Source organism: Capricornis sumatraensis, chromosome 9 (assembly GCF_032405125.1).
Source record: "Capricornis sumatraensis isolate serow.1 chromosome 9, serow.2, whole genome shotgun sequence".
Lineage (NCBI taxonomy): Eukaryota > Metazoa > Chordata > Mammalia > Artiodactyla > Bovidae > Capricornis > Capricornis sumatraensis.
In genome coordinates this window covers 68,609,567-68,623,114 of record NC_091077.1, presented here as the reverse complement: position 1 = coordinate 68,623,114, position 13,548 = coordinate 68,609,567, and the positions used below count along the sequence as shown (strand labels likewise).

Genomic DNA, 13,548 nt, shown 5'->3' with positions numbered 1-13,548 from the left:
GGCTATGTTGGATCTTTGGATGTGAGGAGCAGTGCTGCCTTCTTCACTGAGACCTTCCTGGATGGGGAGGGAGTGGCCAGTGCCTGCAGCAGAGTAGCCCGTGTCCTTTCATCTCTGGGGGAGCTGGCCCCAGCTGTGGCTCCACACCTTTTTCATGGCCCCTGGTTGAAACTTCTTCCTCGCTTGACTTCGGTTCTCTGTCTCCCGCGAGATGGGCGGGGACGGACAAGCGCTGGAAGCCCCTCGCCATTATGACCTCACAAAGCACCCTCCTCTGCGTTGGGCTCTTGCACTTCTGTACCCAGAGCTGAAGAATGGGTCTCAGTGCATGAGTTTGCCATGAGCTCATGCTTCCTGCTACGAAAGCCCCCTCAGGGTGGCCCCCTCAGGCCGAGAGACTGAGAAGGAATGCGATGACTTCATGGCTGTTGTGTTCATGTACTTGTTCTTTGTGCTCTCAGGATTGGGCAGAGATGCTGTGAGGGCCTTTGACAAAAAGAGGGCAGTGACAGAACTTCCCCTCCCTCCCAGACAGCCCCTCCTTCCCAAAGGGCTCGTTGACCAGTGTGCATCCCAGCTAAAGTAGGGGTGACTTTGTTTTCTTGTTCAGTACATCCCCTCCTGCTGGGGTCTTGCAAAGCCCCCACCCAGCCCCGGGGGTTCCCAGTCAGTATTCTTATTTGGGAGCTGAAGACCCAAAGAGAAATGGGAATGGAATAAACCACTTAGCTTCAGCTGACCCAAGTGTTGTAGACCACACTCTCTCACAAAACTTGGCTGGGGGTAGTGGGAGTTCTGGGAACCTGATCCTGCTTATTGCCAGGCCCATGGGTTCCAGCCCTGATCTAGGTCAGGTCACAGGGGGAATGGTGTGTTCCAGTAGAACAAATTGCAGAGTTTGGGGTCTGAAGCCAGGGTTTTAGTCTTGGCTTTAACCAGCTGTGTGACCTGAAAAACCCTTTCAGCCATATTAACGTTGAGTTTCCTCATCTGAATATTGGATATGCTAAGATATGACTCTCAGGGATATGGAAGGGTAAGATGAATCACTGACTTTTATGGGAATTTATAAGCATCTCTTCCAACACTACATTTTACAGATGAGGAAACTGAGAGAAGATGGGAAAAAGGAGCATGCTTTTTTGCTTGCTCTCAGCAGCAAGGCTTAGACTAACACCTCAGTCTGAGTCAGTGTTGAAAGATAATAGAGCTTTTTATTTTTATTTTTAATATTTATTTGACTGTGCTGGGTCTTAGTTGCAACATGGAAGCTCTTCGTTATAGCACGTGGGATCTAGTTCCCTGACCAGATATTGAACCCCAGCCTCCCTGCCTTGGGAGTATGGAGTCTTAGCCACTGGATCTCCAAGGTCCTGATAATAGAGCTTTGACAAATTAAGCCCATGTACTTTGCTGGGTCTGCTTTTGCTAAGATCGGCCGAGCGTGGAGCCTGAAATCAGGCTGCTAGGGTTTGCGTCTCCACTTTGCACTGTGGTCTGTGAATGACTTGAAACCTCTCCAACTTTAGTTGAGAGTGAGAATAACAGTATCTACCTCATAAGACTATGATCAAAATTAAAGGGGAAAAAAATCTATGTACGTTGTTTATCCAGGAGCAGTAGTGGGTAGATGTTAGCTCTTGTTGTTAATGACAGTAAATGGCAGGCATTATTATGTCACGCGGTGATGTGTGTGAAGACCCTTTATATATTTAAAGCATGTTATACTGCAGTCACACCTAGAGCTGGGCGGTACTGGAACTGGAGAATGTAGACAAATGGCTTACTTAGCTGTCTCCTGGTTCACAGGCCTGCCTGCTGGGGACCAGGGAACAACCGCAGTCAAGTGTGGTCCTGGTGATGGCTCAGTCAGACTGTTGTTATGTGGGCGAATGCCGGACATTTCTGATTGGCCCTGCTCACAGGACGCTGGTGGGGAAAGATAAGGCTTCCGTATCTGCAACTACATAGTTTACATCCTTTTTAAGACCTTAGAACCAGACTGCGCTCTGGGGATTTTACCTTTTTTCTCTTTGCTCCAACTTACCTCTTTTGACTTATTTGGGACAAAGTTTATAGGAATGTGTCCCTTGTTATCACCCATAGGTCTGCTGAGGACAGCCCTGGTTTGTGTCCGTCTGTCTGGGTTAGTGCTTTATCACTCTCAGCAGAGTCCTGCTTTGCCTCATAAATACTCTGGCTACCCTACTTATCAAACATTCTGCTGACACCTCAAACTTTATTTCAAGCCATTCTTTATGATTTGTATTTCTGTATGACTTTTAAACTACGACTGGCTCTCACAAGACGCTAAGTCCTATGAAGTCTGGACTCTACTCACTGTGGTGTCTTAGGGCCTAGCCCCGGGCCTGGCACATCGTGTGTAGCCAGGAGGAAGCCAGATGGGTTGGGAAGACCAGATGGCCGTGACAAATGCCCTGGTGAGAGCACAGCAGCAGGCCTGCAAGTGTCCATGGACACAGGTGCAAAATCAGGTCTGGTCCAGGTGTGCAGGGGATTCAAGGGAGGCAGGGAAGATGGGTGATAGATCAGTTTCCTAGGGCCGCTGCAGCAAAGTATTGTAATCTTGGAGGTTTAGGACAATTAGAAATGTGTTCTTTCACATCACTGAAGGCTAGAAGTTCAAAACCAAGGCCATGCTCTCCCCGTAGTCTCTAGGGAAGGATCCTCCATAGCCTCTTGCAGCTTCTAGTGGCTCCTGGCTGTCCTTGGTGCCCACTGGCTTCTAGTTTCATCTCTCTAATCTCTGCCTCTACCTGCAAATGGCCTTCTTCTTGGTGTGTGTGTCAGTGTCCTTTTCTCTTTTCAGAAGGATTCTAGTCCAGTATTGCCTCATCTTGATTTAATTACATCAAGACTCTGTTCCAAGTAACATCACATTCTGAGGTTTTGAGTAGATATGGATTTTTTTTTGTCTGTACCACATGGCCTGTGGGATCTTAGTTCCCCGATAGGGATCAAACCTGTACCCCCTGCACTGGAAATGCAGAGTGGGTAGACGTGAATTTTGGTGAGGACACAGTTCAGCTCTCATGGGGGGTGGTCACAGAGGTGACTCTAGTGGTGAGACAAGCTTTTTGGAAGCCAGTGTTTCCTGTGACCAGCATCATGTTATAGAAAGAGATCTGAAATTCTGGCTTCTCCAACCAGCAGAGAGACCTTCAGCAAATCCCTTTGTTCCTCTGAGTCTTGGCTTCATCGATTCAGTGGGGATGATGGCATCCGCTCTGTCCCTCCTCCCAGGAGTATCATGAGGATCAAATAAAACAGTGGGTGGGAAAGCTCTTTGCAGACCTGAGGTTATGGTAGGTGTACAGTCATCCCTGACTGTCTCAGGATGCCAGCATGCTGACTTGTAGTGTCCTGTGGTCTGACTGCCGCTCTCTCCTTGCTAGGATCACTGCTTTTACCATGGGACGGTGAGGAAGGCGGAGCAGTCCAGCGTCACACTCAGCACCTGCCGGGGAACGAGGTAAGAGGCCCTGCAGTGCGAGGGGTACCTGGCTCTCTCCCCAGGAAGGGAATGTTGAGGACAAGAGGGGCTGGCCTTGGGCAGGGACTTTGAGAAGCTGTCCATAGAGAATGTGTGCAAGCCAGCTCTGAGAAAGGCTGAGCTCGGGAGGGACAAGGGAATGATAATCCTTCATGATGATGATAAAAATAACCCACAAATTCACTGGGACCGAGCCTACTCTTTCCTGAGGAACTTGAGGTTTTATTATTATTTGGGTATGGGGAAGCCAACGGAGTAGGAGACAGCTGCCATTAGAAAGATGGCTGTACTCAAGATCCCAAGAGGTTGGGGGGTGCCATGCTTGGTGGGGGGCCCAAGGGTCACTCAGGAGGCAGAGGGGGAGAAGGGAATATGGGCAAGTCTTTATTATGGTTTTTATGGGAAGGAACAGGCAAGGTGGGGTAAGCAGCTTAGGATTGGCTAGTTTTAATAGTTTCAGTGGGATCTGGGGCATGGGGCTGTCGCTTGGTGCCTGGTACCTGGCCCTGGGGTGAACAGGCAAGGGAATGGTGGCCCAGAGAATTAGATCCCCACTGGAGCAGCATGCTGTGCTCAGTGGTGAGTTCTGTCTCAGGGAATTGGCTAACCCTGGGGGCAGGGGCAAGGCCCCAGATGTCAAAGCACCAAAATACAGGACGTAAAGGAAATGGTTCATACACTTGAAATTGATGAGTTTGAGAATTTATTCCCACTTCTTTGTTCTTCTCCAGTAGAAGTGCTTATAAGCAGTAAAAAGGGAAATGGGCAGCTAGTGAAAAGAGCAGGAAGAGAAGGGAGGAGCAAGGATAATCTTCAGGACAGGAAATGAGGTGAAAAGTTCCATCTAGATGGCATGTTGGAAAGAGAGTGACTTCATTCTGTGAGCCAGACAACCTGGCTTTGAGCCAATAGCAGTTGACCAGCTCGGTCACTTGTAAAATGTGGGTAAGGGAAATAGACCTCTGTCATGTTGTGAGGGTTGCACATTGAGATAGCACAATAGCATAGATTGTGCTAATAGATAGCTAACTGGCCCGTACATACGGGCACTTGGTCACCTCCCAGACCCTTGCTTCTTAGATGAGGCCCACAGAGGTGCATCATCAACATCACCTAGGAGCTTGTTCAAATGCAGTATCTCAAGTCCCACCCAGACCTACTGGATCTTAACCTGTATTTTACCAGGATCCCCAGATGACTCGTGTGCAAGTTATAGTTTATACCTGAGTATGTGTGTCCCTTGAGAATATGAATTCTGTCTCAATATCTGTTTCTCTCCTCCAGCCTACTCTGGTGCTTTGCATATAGTAGGATTTACATGTCTATTGAAGTAATATCATTTATTTATACTCTTCCCACCCTCCCTTCCTTTTGGAAAAGGGATGATGATTTGAAAAACCTAATTGTCTATACTAATTGCCTCAGTTTTAATTGCCTATACTATGTAGTACCCAGTGTGTTGGTAAACTAGCTCTGTGAAAACAAAACCAGAAGTAAAGCCCTTATTTTCAGCATTTGCCAATATAGTGATAAAAATATTCCCACCATGACCAATTCAAAGCTCTCAATGTGATGTTACTAAAGGCATCATTGGGAAGATTTACACATGTTAGCTCTCATGAGCCAGAAGGAGGTGTTTCTACGTGTACCCTTCCTCTCTTGATTGATTCAGTCAGTAATTGTTTCTTTTTTTTAATTAATTTTTATTGGAATATAGTTGATTTACAGTGTTTTGGGTTAGTTTCAGCTATACAGTAAAGTGGATCAGTTTTATATATCCACATATCCACTCTTTTTTAGTTTCTTTTCCGATATAGGTTACTAGGGAGTACTGAGTAGGGTTCCCTGTGCTGAACAGTAGGTACTTATTAGTCATCTATTTTATATACAGCAGTGCATATATGTCAGTCCCAATCTCTCAATGTATCCCTTCCCCCGCTCTTCCCCATTGGGGAAACCGCAAGTTTGCTTTCTGCATCTGGGACTCTGTTTCTGTTTTGTAAATGAGTTCATTTGTACCGTTTTTTTTAGATTCCTCATATAAGTGATATCATAATATTTATCTTTGACTTACTTCACTCATTCTGGCAGTCTCTAGGTCCATCCTTGTTGCTGCAAATAGCATAATTTTGTTCTTTTTTATGGCTGAGTAATATTCCATTTTATATATGTACTACAGCTTTTTTTATCCGTTCATCCATCAGTGGACATTAATGATTGCTCCTTTCATTCAGCAAGTTAATATTGGCTGTCTGTTCTCTGCCAGTGCCCCACACAGGTGGAGGGAAGACAGGCATATAAAAGTAGTTTCCTGAGCCTTCAGTCTTGTCTGTAAAGTGGGCATGGATGATAGGTATGGTGGAGAATGCCAAGTGCTAAAGCATGCAGACAGGATTATTGTCATCTTACCACAGTGAAGCCATTCTGAGACTCACCCAGGCTTGCATGCCAATGTGAGGCCCATCATGCTGCTGATCCCACGTGTTTGTTTATAAATCGAGCCATGTCTCCTCTGTAAGGCTTCAGGCTGAGTCGGCCGGAGGGAATTAGGCAGGAAACAAGCTTTGGCTGGGAGGCCATAACAGTGGCCCCAAATCCCCTGCTCAAGTGACCTGATTGAGCCTAGCCAACTCCCAGTGGTGTTTACAGGCCCAGCCACCGCCACCTGCAGCCTGCAAGTAAACAACGTCTGTCCCAAGGAGGACGAAAGGGAACATGCAGGTGGGACTCACTTCTCTCTGCCTCTTCCTCTGTCCTCTTGGTCTGCAGCAGTGGGAACTTGGCCCAGACTCTTATAAATCATTCCCACAGCTGTGCTGACAGGGGAGAACCGAGTGAGCCATCCATGTGTTTCTGTTTTGCACACTTACCTCTGGTGGGGTTCACCCGCCTTATTTTCCCAGCCTTCTCACTACACACCTTAAGAAACCAAGGCTGTCTGTGGGCCTGACTGATTTAAGAGCTGGAATCGCAAGCCAGATGGCTCAATTCGGACTCTGGAGAAGGAGCAGCTGCAGCAGCAGCAGGCTTCAAACCCATGTAGCCCTCACGTTGTCCCCCCACCAAGGCTCATAAAGTGATGCTGCAATGGAAAATCTCCATAGCAATTGTGCTTCTCTCCTGGAAACAAGCACTTTGTGATTTGGAGAAAGTAGGTAGGATTTATACCAAGTAGGATCCTCAGGGTGGTGATCCAAATCCAGAGGAATTCAGCTGAGTTTCTAGGCTGTTACTGGGTCCCCTCTTCTCCCCCAAGCAGTTCTTTAGGCTAATTTAACTAAAGAAGTAATACAGGATCATAGTAAAAATAAATTCAAATAATACAAGAATGTATAGTGGAAAAGGTCTCTTCCTGTTTCCTGAATCCCTCTTGGTAGTCATTGTTAACAACTTTCTTGTGTTTCCTTTTAGAAATACTCCTTCCTAAAAGGAACATGGATATGTGATATAATGCTTTGTAACCTTGCTTAGGCCACTGACCCCTTTGAGATTTGAGTGGCAGCTGTGGATACTTACAGACTACACCAAGGAAAGGATGTGGCACACCATTTCTTAGGGATGTTTAGTGTCCGCTGGAGAAGGGCACGGCAACCCACGCCAGTATTCTTCGTGGACAGAGGAGCCTGGTGGGCTACAATCCATGGAACTGGAAGGAGTCGGACACGATTTAGCGACTGATAACAGCATAGAATCCACAGTCCCCAAGCCTTTCTTCTGTGAAGGACTCATCTTCTCAATGTCCTGCACAGCATCTTGTGTGCACAAATGCTTTGCAGATTCACACAAAGTAGAAATGTTAGGAGCAGTGATTATTTGTGAGGAGATCTAGGCATTACTGGGCTGAGATGTCCTTGACTGAACCTGTGGGATTTGATACACACTGTGTGTACTTGCCCATGTGTGTGTCCCCAGCTTACCCCGCTCACTGTCTGTCTGTCAGCAGGAGAGATATTGATTGCAATAAAAACATTTTTTTTTAACCTGAATGATCAGTCTATTTGTAAAGAAAATACTCATTAAAAATGATCATTATATAGCTAATGGGTGTGTTAAACATTCAATTAATACAAAGAGCGTAAAACTAAATGAAGTGAAAATTCTTTATCCTGTCCTGCCCTTTCTGTCAACCTCATTTCCCATCTGTAATCACTGTTGGAGGGGTATACATAATTGAAATATGTAATCGTGTGTGTGTGTGTGTATATATATATATATATATGATTTCTTTAATCCAGATGAGATTACCCTGTACATACCATTCTGTCAGTTTTCTGCCCCCTCAATTTAACATTATGTCTTAGACACACATAGATCAAACTCATTCTTTTAATAGGTGCATAGTATCTTCTGTACTAATGTCTGGTAGGTTTAATTGCATGTAGAGTTTCTCAGAGACACACAGTAGATCACCTGTAGTCATCTGATGCATTGCTCAGATTATAGCAGATGTGTCCTTGTGCTCTGGGGCTCACACTCACTGTGCTTATACCTTACCCCGGCTCCCTGGACTCAAACTCTGTGGGGGAGAGTACGAAGCTGAGAGTGAGCACAGGAGGATGTGTGTGAACGTGTGTGTGATGGCTTAGAAGGAGCTCACAGTTCAGAGTCAAGAGATCTGAGTTTCAGATCTCGCCCCACACCTCTCGGCTGTGTGATCTGTTGAGTGTTTCTCTCCCTGCTTGATTTCATTTCCTTCCGGCTTTACATTGGCCCGGCTGTTGCCTCCCATGAGCCTCACTCAGCCCAGATGGTGCCCATGGTGCAGGAGTGGGTCCTGGCTGAGGGGCTGAGGGTGCATCAGGGCCCCGCCAGGAGTGGGTCCTGGCTGAGGGGCTGAGGGTGCATCAGGGCCCTGCCCGTAAGTAATGAGGCTGGACAACAGGAGGCCTGGGATATGCCCCTAAGTCCTCACTCAGTGACCTTGGGCACATTCCTGTGTCTCTGGGTTTTTGTTCCTCTTGTCCGAGAAAGGAGGGTAGACCAGACCATGAAAAGGATCCTTCAGTGTCGGAAGTTCTGCGCCACAGGGAGAATGGGCAGAGTTTTGGGAAGCGGGTCACCTGGGACAGAAGAAGCCAGTCTCTGCCTATCTGCCGCTTTGCCAACCTGGCCTTCCTGCTGCAGAACAGATAAGGCAGCCACCTGTGTGTCAGACACCGAGTAAACCCTCACACGGCAGCGTCAGGTTGTGCCAGGTGTGGATTCTGGAGTCAGGCAGTTCCTGCTTTAAAGCCTGATGCTTTGCTTCAGATCTCTCGCATTAGTTTTCTCATCTATGAAATGGGAGCAACAGCAGTGATGTCACTGGTAGGTTTATACTAGATGATGAGTGCCGCCTCCTTGAGAGCAGGGATTTTTGTTTTTTTATAAGCCTGTTGCATCCCCAGTGCCTAAAACTGTTCCTGGTGCACATTAGGTGTGCACAGGACACATGTGTCGAATGGCTACTGATAAGATGCCTTGTACCAGTCATGTGTATAATACATGCCCAATGACTGTTAGCTGTCCTTTTAAAATATTACCCGAATGGTTAGTAAGCACTGCCTATGACTTCAGTTTTCGTAGCAGCCTTGTGAGAGGGCAGTCTTGTTGAGTGCCATGCCCCACAGCTAGCAGACAGCAGAGCCAGACTTTGAATCCAGGTATGTCCCCCCTCCTGAGCCCAGGCTCTCCGCTTGTGCCTTGCTGCCCCCATCCCAGAGGGATCACATCTCCCACGTGCCTTCTTGGCTCCCCTCAGTGCTGCCTTTGAAACTCCCTCCTTCTCACTTGCACGCACGTTTTGAGGGAAGGAAAGAAGGGTGATGGAGTGATTACCTCTCAAGGAAGCTCTGGATGTAGCCTTGTCGGCTGCGTCCCCTTTAGGTTTAGCTCCAAATGGACTAATTCCCAAGAAGCTGTTCTCAAACCTAGGCCCTGGAAGGATGCATTTGGGTGAGTCCAGCAGTCATTCAGGGGTTAAATCCACTGCCTGCCTGACCTGCCCTGCCAGGCTTCCTCTGTACAATTTCATTTGTATCAGGCTCTCAACAATGAGGAATAGGATGCAGAGCGGAGTGGAGAATTGCGTGTGAGGTCCTGGCCACCCAGCCTCCAGGGTCCCCCTCCTGAGCCCCCACCTCCACCCCCAGGCGAAGCTCTGCCGGTGCTTACATTTCACAAATTAGATCAACAGAGATGTTTAGGAGGAGAAATGACTGGGGAGTCATTCCCTGAGCAGGGAAGGACAGTTAGCAGGGCTTGGGGGTGGTGAGAGGGGAGGCCCCTAGGAACTAGGTTCTCACAGGTGCCCCCACTCTCAAAGCTGGTTTCCCTGTGATGTGCTAGGGCCCCTGCCTGCCTCTTCTCCACCCTAGGGAGTAGGGGGATGGCAGCTGTGACACAGGCAAGTTATGGGGGACCGCATGAAGGAGGGGCAGAGAGCAGCCACAGAGTCCTATTGCTCAAGGACCCTCAGGGTCACTCTGAGCTTGTGTTTCTCCAGTGGTAATCTGCCCACTCCCTGGAACAGGACTGCTTGGAGCTCTGTGAAAAGACGGGCCCCTCCAGAGCCTGGGCTCCAGGTCAGAGCTGCTGAGGCTGACTGCGCAGGGGATTGCGTGGGGCTTGCTCCCAGTGCAGATAGATGCTCAGACTACAGAGTCTGTGTTTCCTAGACTGGGCCTGGACCCAGGCCTTCCCCGCCCCCTCCCCCTGTGCTGTGCGGTAGATCCTTGTTAGATACCTGTTTTATACATTGTATATGATTGTGCAGCAGTCCCAGTCTCCCAGTTTCTCCCACCATCCCCTTTCCCCTCCTGGTGTCCATGTGTTTGTTCTCTGTGTGTGTCTCTATTTCTGCTTTGCAAATAGGTTCATCTGTTTTTTCTAGATTCCGCTTATGTGGTAATATACAATATTTGTTTTTCTCTTTCTGACTTCACTCTGTGTGACAGTCTCTAGGACATAGACATTTTAAATACATTCTGTAGAATATTCCAATGGATAGCTCTGGGAGCTTTTATCCTGTTATCTCTGACTCATAGGTTTGGAATTCACTGATAGAGGCAGATAGCACAGAGGTTAGGGGAGTAGGGTCTAGACTCTGCCAGACCTTAAATTTTTGGCCACACAATACCCATGAGAGTTTTGTTAATTAATCTCTCTGAGGCTCAGTTTCCTTATCTATAAAATGGGAGCCATGGCAGTGCTTTATAGCATTAATGTGGGAATGAAATAAGAACAATTGTATGCAGAGCCCTTGGCATATAATTGTGTGCTAAGTCACTCCTTTATGTCTGACTCTTCGTGACCCCATGGACTGTAGAGCCCTCCAGGCTCCTCTGTCCCATGAAATTCTCCATGCAAGAATACTGGAGTGGGTAACCATTTCCCTCTCGAGGGTATCTTCCCAACCCGGTAATCGAACCTGCAACGCCTACATTGGCAGGGGGACTCTTTACTCCAGACTCTTTACTCTGGGAAGCCCGGCACATAATTAACTCTCCCCAAAATGGTGTCTAAAAAGGAAAAGTAGACAATGCCTCTCCCAGCTGGTGTCTTACTTCAGACAAGCCAGTTGGGTGATGGCCAAGCACACCTCAGAGGAGAGTTGCTGATTTTTGTCACTGATAGCCTCTCTACAGGGCTGTTGTGACAGAGGCAGAGTGAAGTCATGGTTAAGATCCCAGGACATAGAACCAGGCTGCTTAGGTTCTTCCTGTCTGTGTGACTTTGGTCAGTTAATTAACCTCTCTGAGCCTTAGTTTTCTCATTTGTAAAATGAGGATAATATTTGTAAGAATCATAGAAGTTTGTGTGAATAGTAAAATACTTAGCACAGTGCATGGTCGATAGCACAGACTCAGTGATTTATAGCCAGCTCGATTGCTGTTCACTGTGCACCGGAATCCTGTGTGGTCTCTGTCCTATTTGGCCTAGAGGCTTGTTCAGGCGATGCCCTGTCAGCTACACTGGGACTTTCCATAGCCACAGCAGAATGCAGACAAAGCCATCACCTGGTTTGTGGTCAGGCCCTTTGCTTCCAGTGTTTGCAGCTTTGGGGGAAACTGAGGGGTCGGGAGGGGCCTTGGTCAGCCGAGATGAGCAGATAGCTTGGGAACAGGATGCCCACAGAAGCTCTGCCCTCTGCCCTTTCCCGTCTGGACTCAGGAGCGGATGTGACCCTTGGTCTTTGCTCCATCCCCACCCCCAGCTGCTCAGGGAGCACCTTAGGTGTCCCGCTGGGGGCTGGCTCAGGATTGCTGTGTCAGCCTGGGTGAGGCAGCCGGAAAGTCGTCAGGCTCCCTGGCACTGGAACGAGGTCAACCGGGGATGGATTCCAGGAAGGGCTGCTGCTGACTAGGACCTGGCGTTGTCTCTCGAGAGCCTCGCAGGCTCTTCCCAAAGGGCAAAACCTGGGCGGGGATCTGGAGGGGTCCAGGGTAGGGATGGAAGCTGAGACAGTCTAAGAGGGGTCCTGCCAGGTCCTTTACCTTCTGAAATTTCTGGGTGGATAAAGCCTGATGTTTTGGAGCACACAGAATGCTATGGGACTCCTGGGATTCATTGCTGGGATCTTCCTTCCCCAGAGCCCTGGTCACATTCCGTTGCTTTAGTTTTCATCTTGTAGTGTCAAGGATGGTAGATACCTGCTACGTGGGCCTCTGCTATCCCTTCCATTGATACTGGTGATAATGATTGATAATAAGTCATGGCACTCTTTCTCACCGAATCCAGATAAAGGGCCCAGAAGCCTCAATGATGCAGCATTCCATGCAGCTGTGTCCAATCCATCAGGGTTAAGGGTGGGGAAAGCTTTTTGCCTTCTCTGTTACATGCTGCTGCTGCTGCTGCTAAGTCGCTTCAGTCATGGTCGACTCTGTGACCCCATAGATAGCAGCCCACCAGGCTCTGCCATCCCTGGGATTCTGAGGCAAGAACACTGGGGTGGGTTGCCATTTCCTTCTCCAGTGCATGAAAGTGAAAAGTCAAAGTGAAGTTGCTCAGTCGTGTCTGACTCTTTGCGACCCCATGGACTACAGACTACCAGGCCCCTCCGTCCATTGGATTTTCCAGGCAAGAGTACTGGTGTGGGGTGCCATCGCCTTCACTGTTACATGCTACAGTGATTTATTCCTATGTTCAGACTCTAAGCTCCATGAGGGCAGGCATCTTATCTGTCCTGTTTACTACTCCATCCTTAGCAACTAGCACAATGCCTGACATAGCAGGAAGCATTTGTGGAATGAATGTCTGTCCCCCAATGGAATGTGAGTTACTCAAGGACAAGGATTGTGTCTAGATTACATCTAACACAGAGTAAGGACTCAATGAGTGAAAGAATATAATGAACAAATATACATCTTTATTCTGAGTTCAAGGTTAGCATATGTAACCCAGAGAAAAAAGTAGTCACAATATGCTTGGTTGTGGCCACCACCTCACCACAGAGCTGCGTTCCTGATCCAGGGAAATTGGGGCTGGTAGCTGATGACTCTAGCTTTGGCTTCCAAAAACAAAGATACTTGTCTTTCCATTTAATCGTCCCAGGAGTCCTGTGAAGTTAGAAAATTAACATTGGCATTTGCATCTGGGGAAACTGAGGCACAGAGTGACTGAAGAAGATTGTTGAAGAGCGTTTGGCAATTTAATACTGGAGCTAAGATTAGAACTTGGGTCTTCTCTCCCCTAGACCAGCACTCTTCCTGTCCTAAACATACCGTCTCTTTCTCAGCCTGTAAAGTTTTCACCTGTGATTTGCTGTATGCCATGTTTGGGATTGGAAGGCTTTTTGGAATTCTAGCCCTGCCATCCTTTACAAGTATTAACTGTCCCTATTCCAGCCCTTTTAGAACCTTCGAGTTTCTCCATGATAGGCTTTCACACCCTGAAACTGTGCACCACATCTCATGTCCACATACGTTTCTCTGGAGAGGAGGTGCCAGTTTGCATCAGATTCTCACCAGGGAGTGCATGACCCCTTAATAAGATTAAAAAGCAGTGATCAAAACCAGCTGTGCCATTTTGCATATGGGGAAACTGAGGCCCGAGCA

General features: G+C 47.8%; 1 protein-coding gene across 1 annotated transcript in view; it reads left to right on the top strand.

Annotated features, from left to right (window-relative positions):
* The window catches only part of ADAM19 (ADAM metallopeptidase domain 19), a 92,399-nt gene that overhangs the window by 41,036 nt on the left and 37,815 nt on the right, over positions 1–13,548 (top strand). The window contains exon 5 of the mRNA XM_068979279.1: positions 3,417–3,493. Coding sequence (XP_068835380.1) covers positions 3,417–3,493 — 77 coding nt within the window. The remainder of the gene's footprint in view (positions 1–3,416; positions 3,494–13,548) is intronic.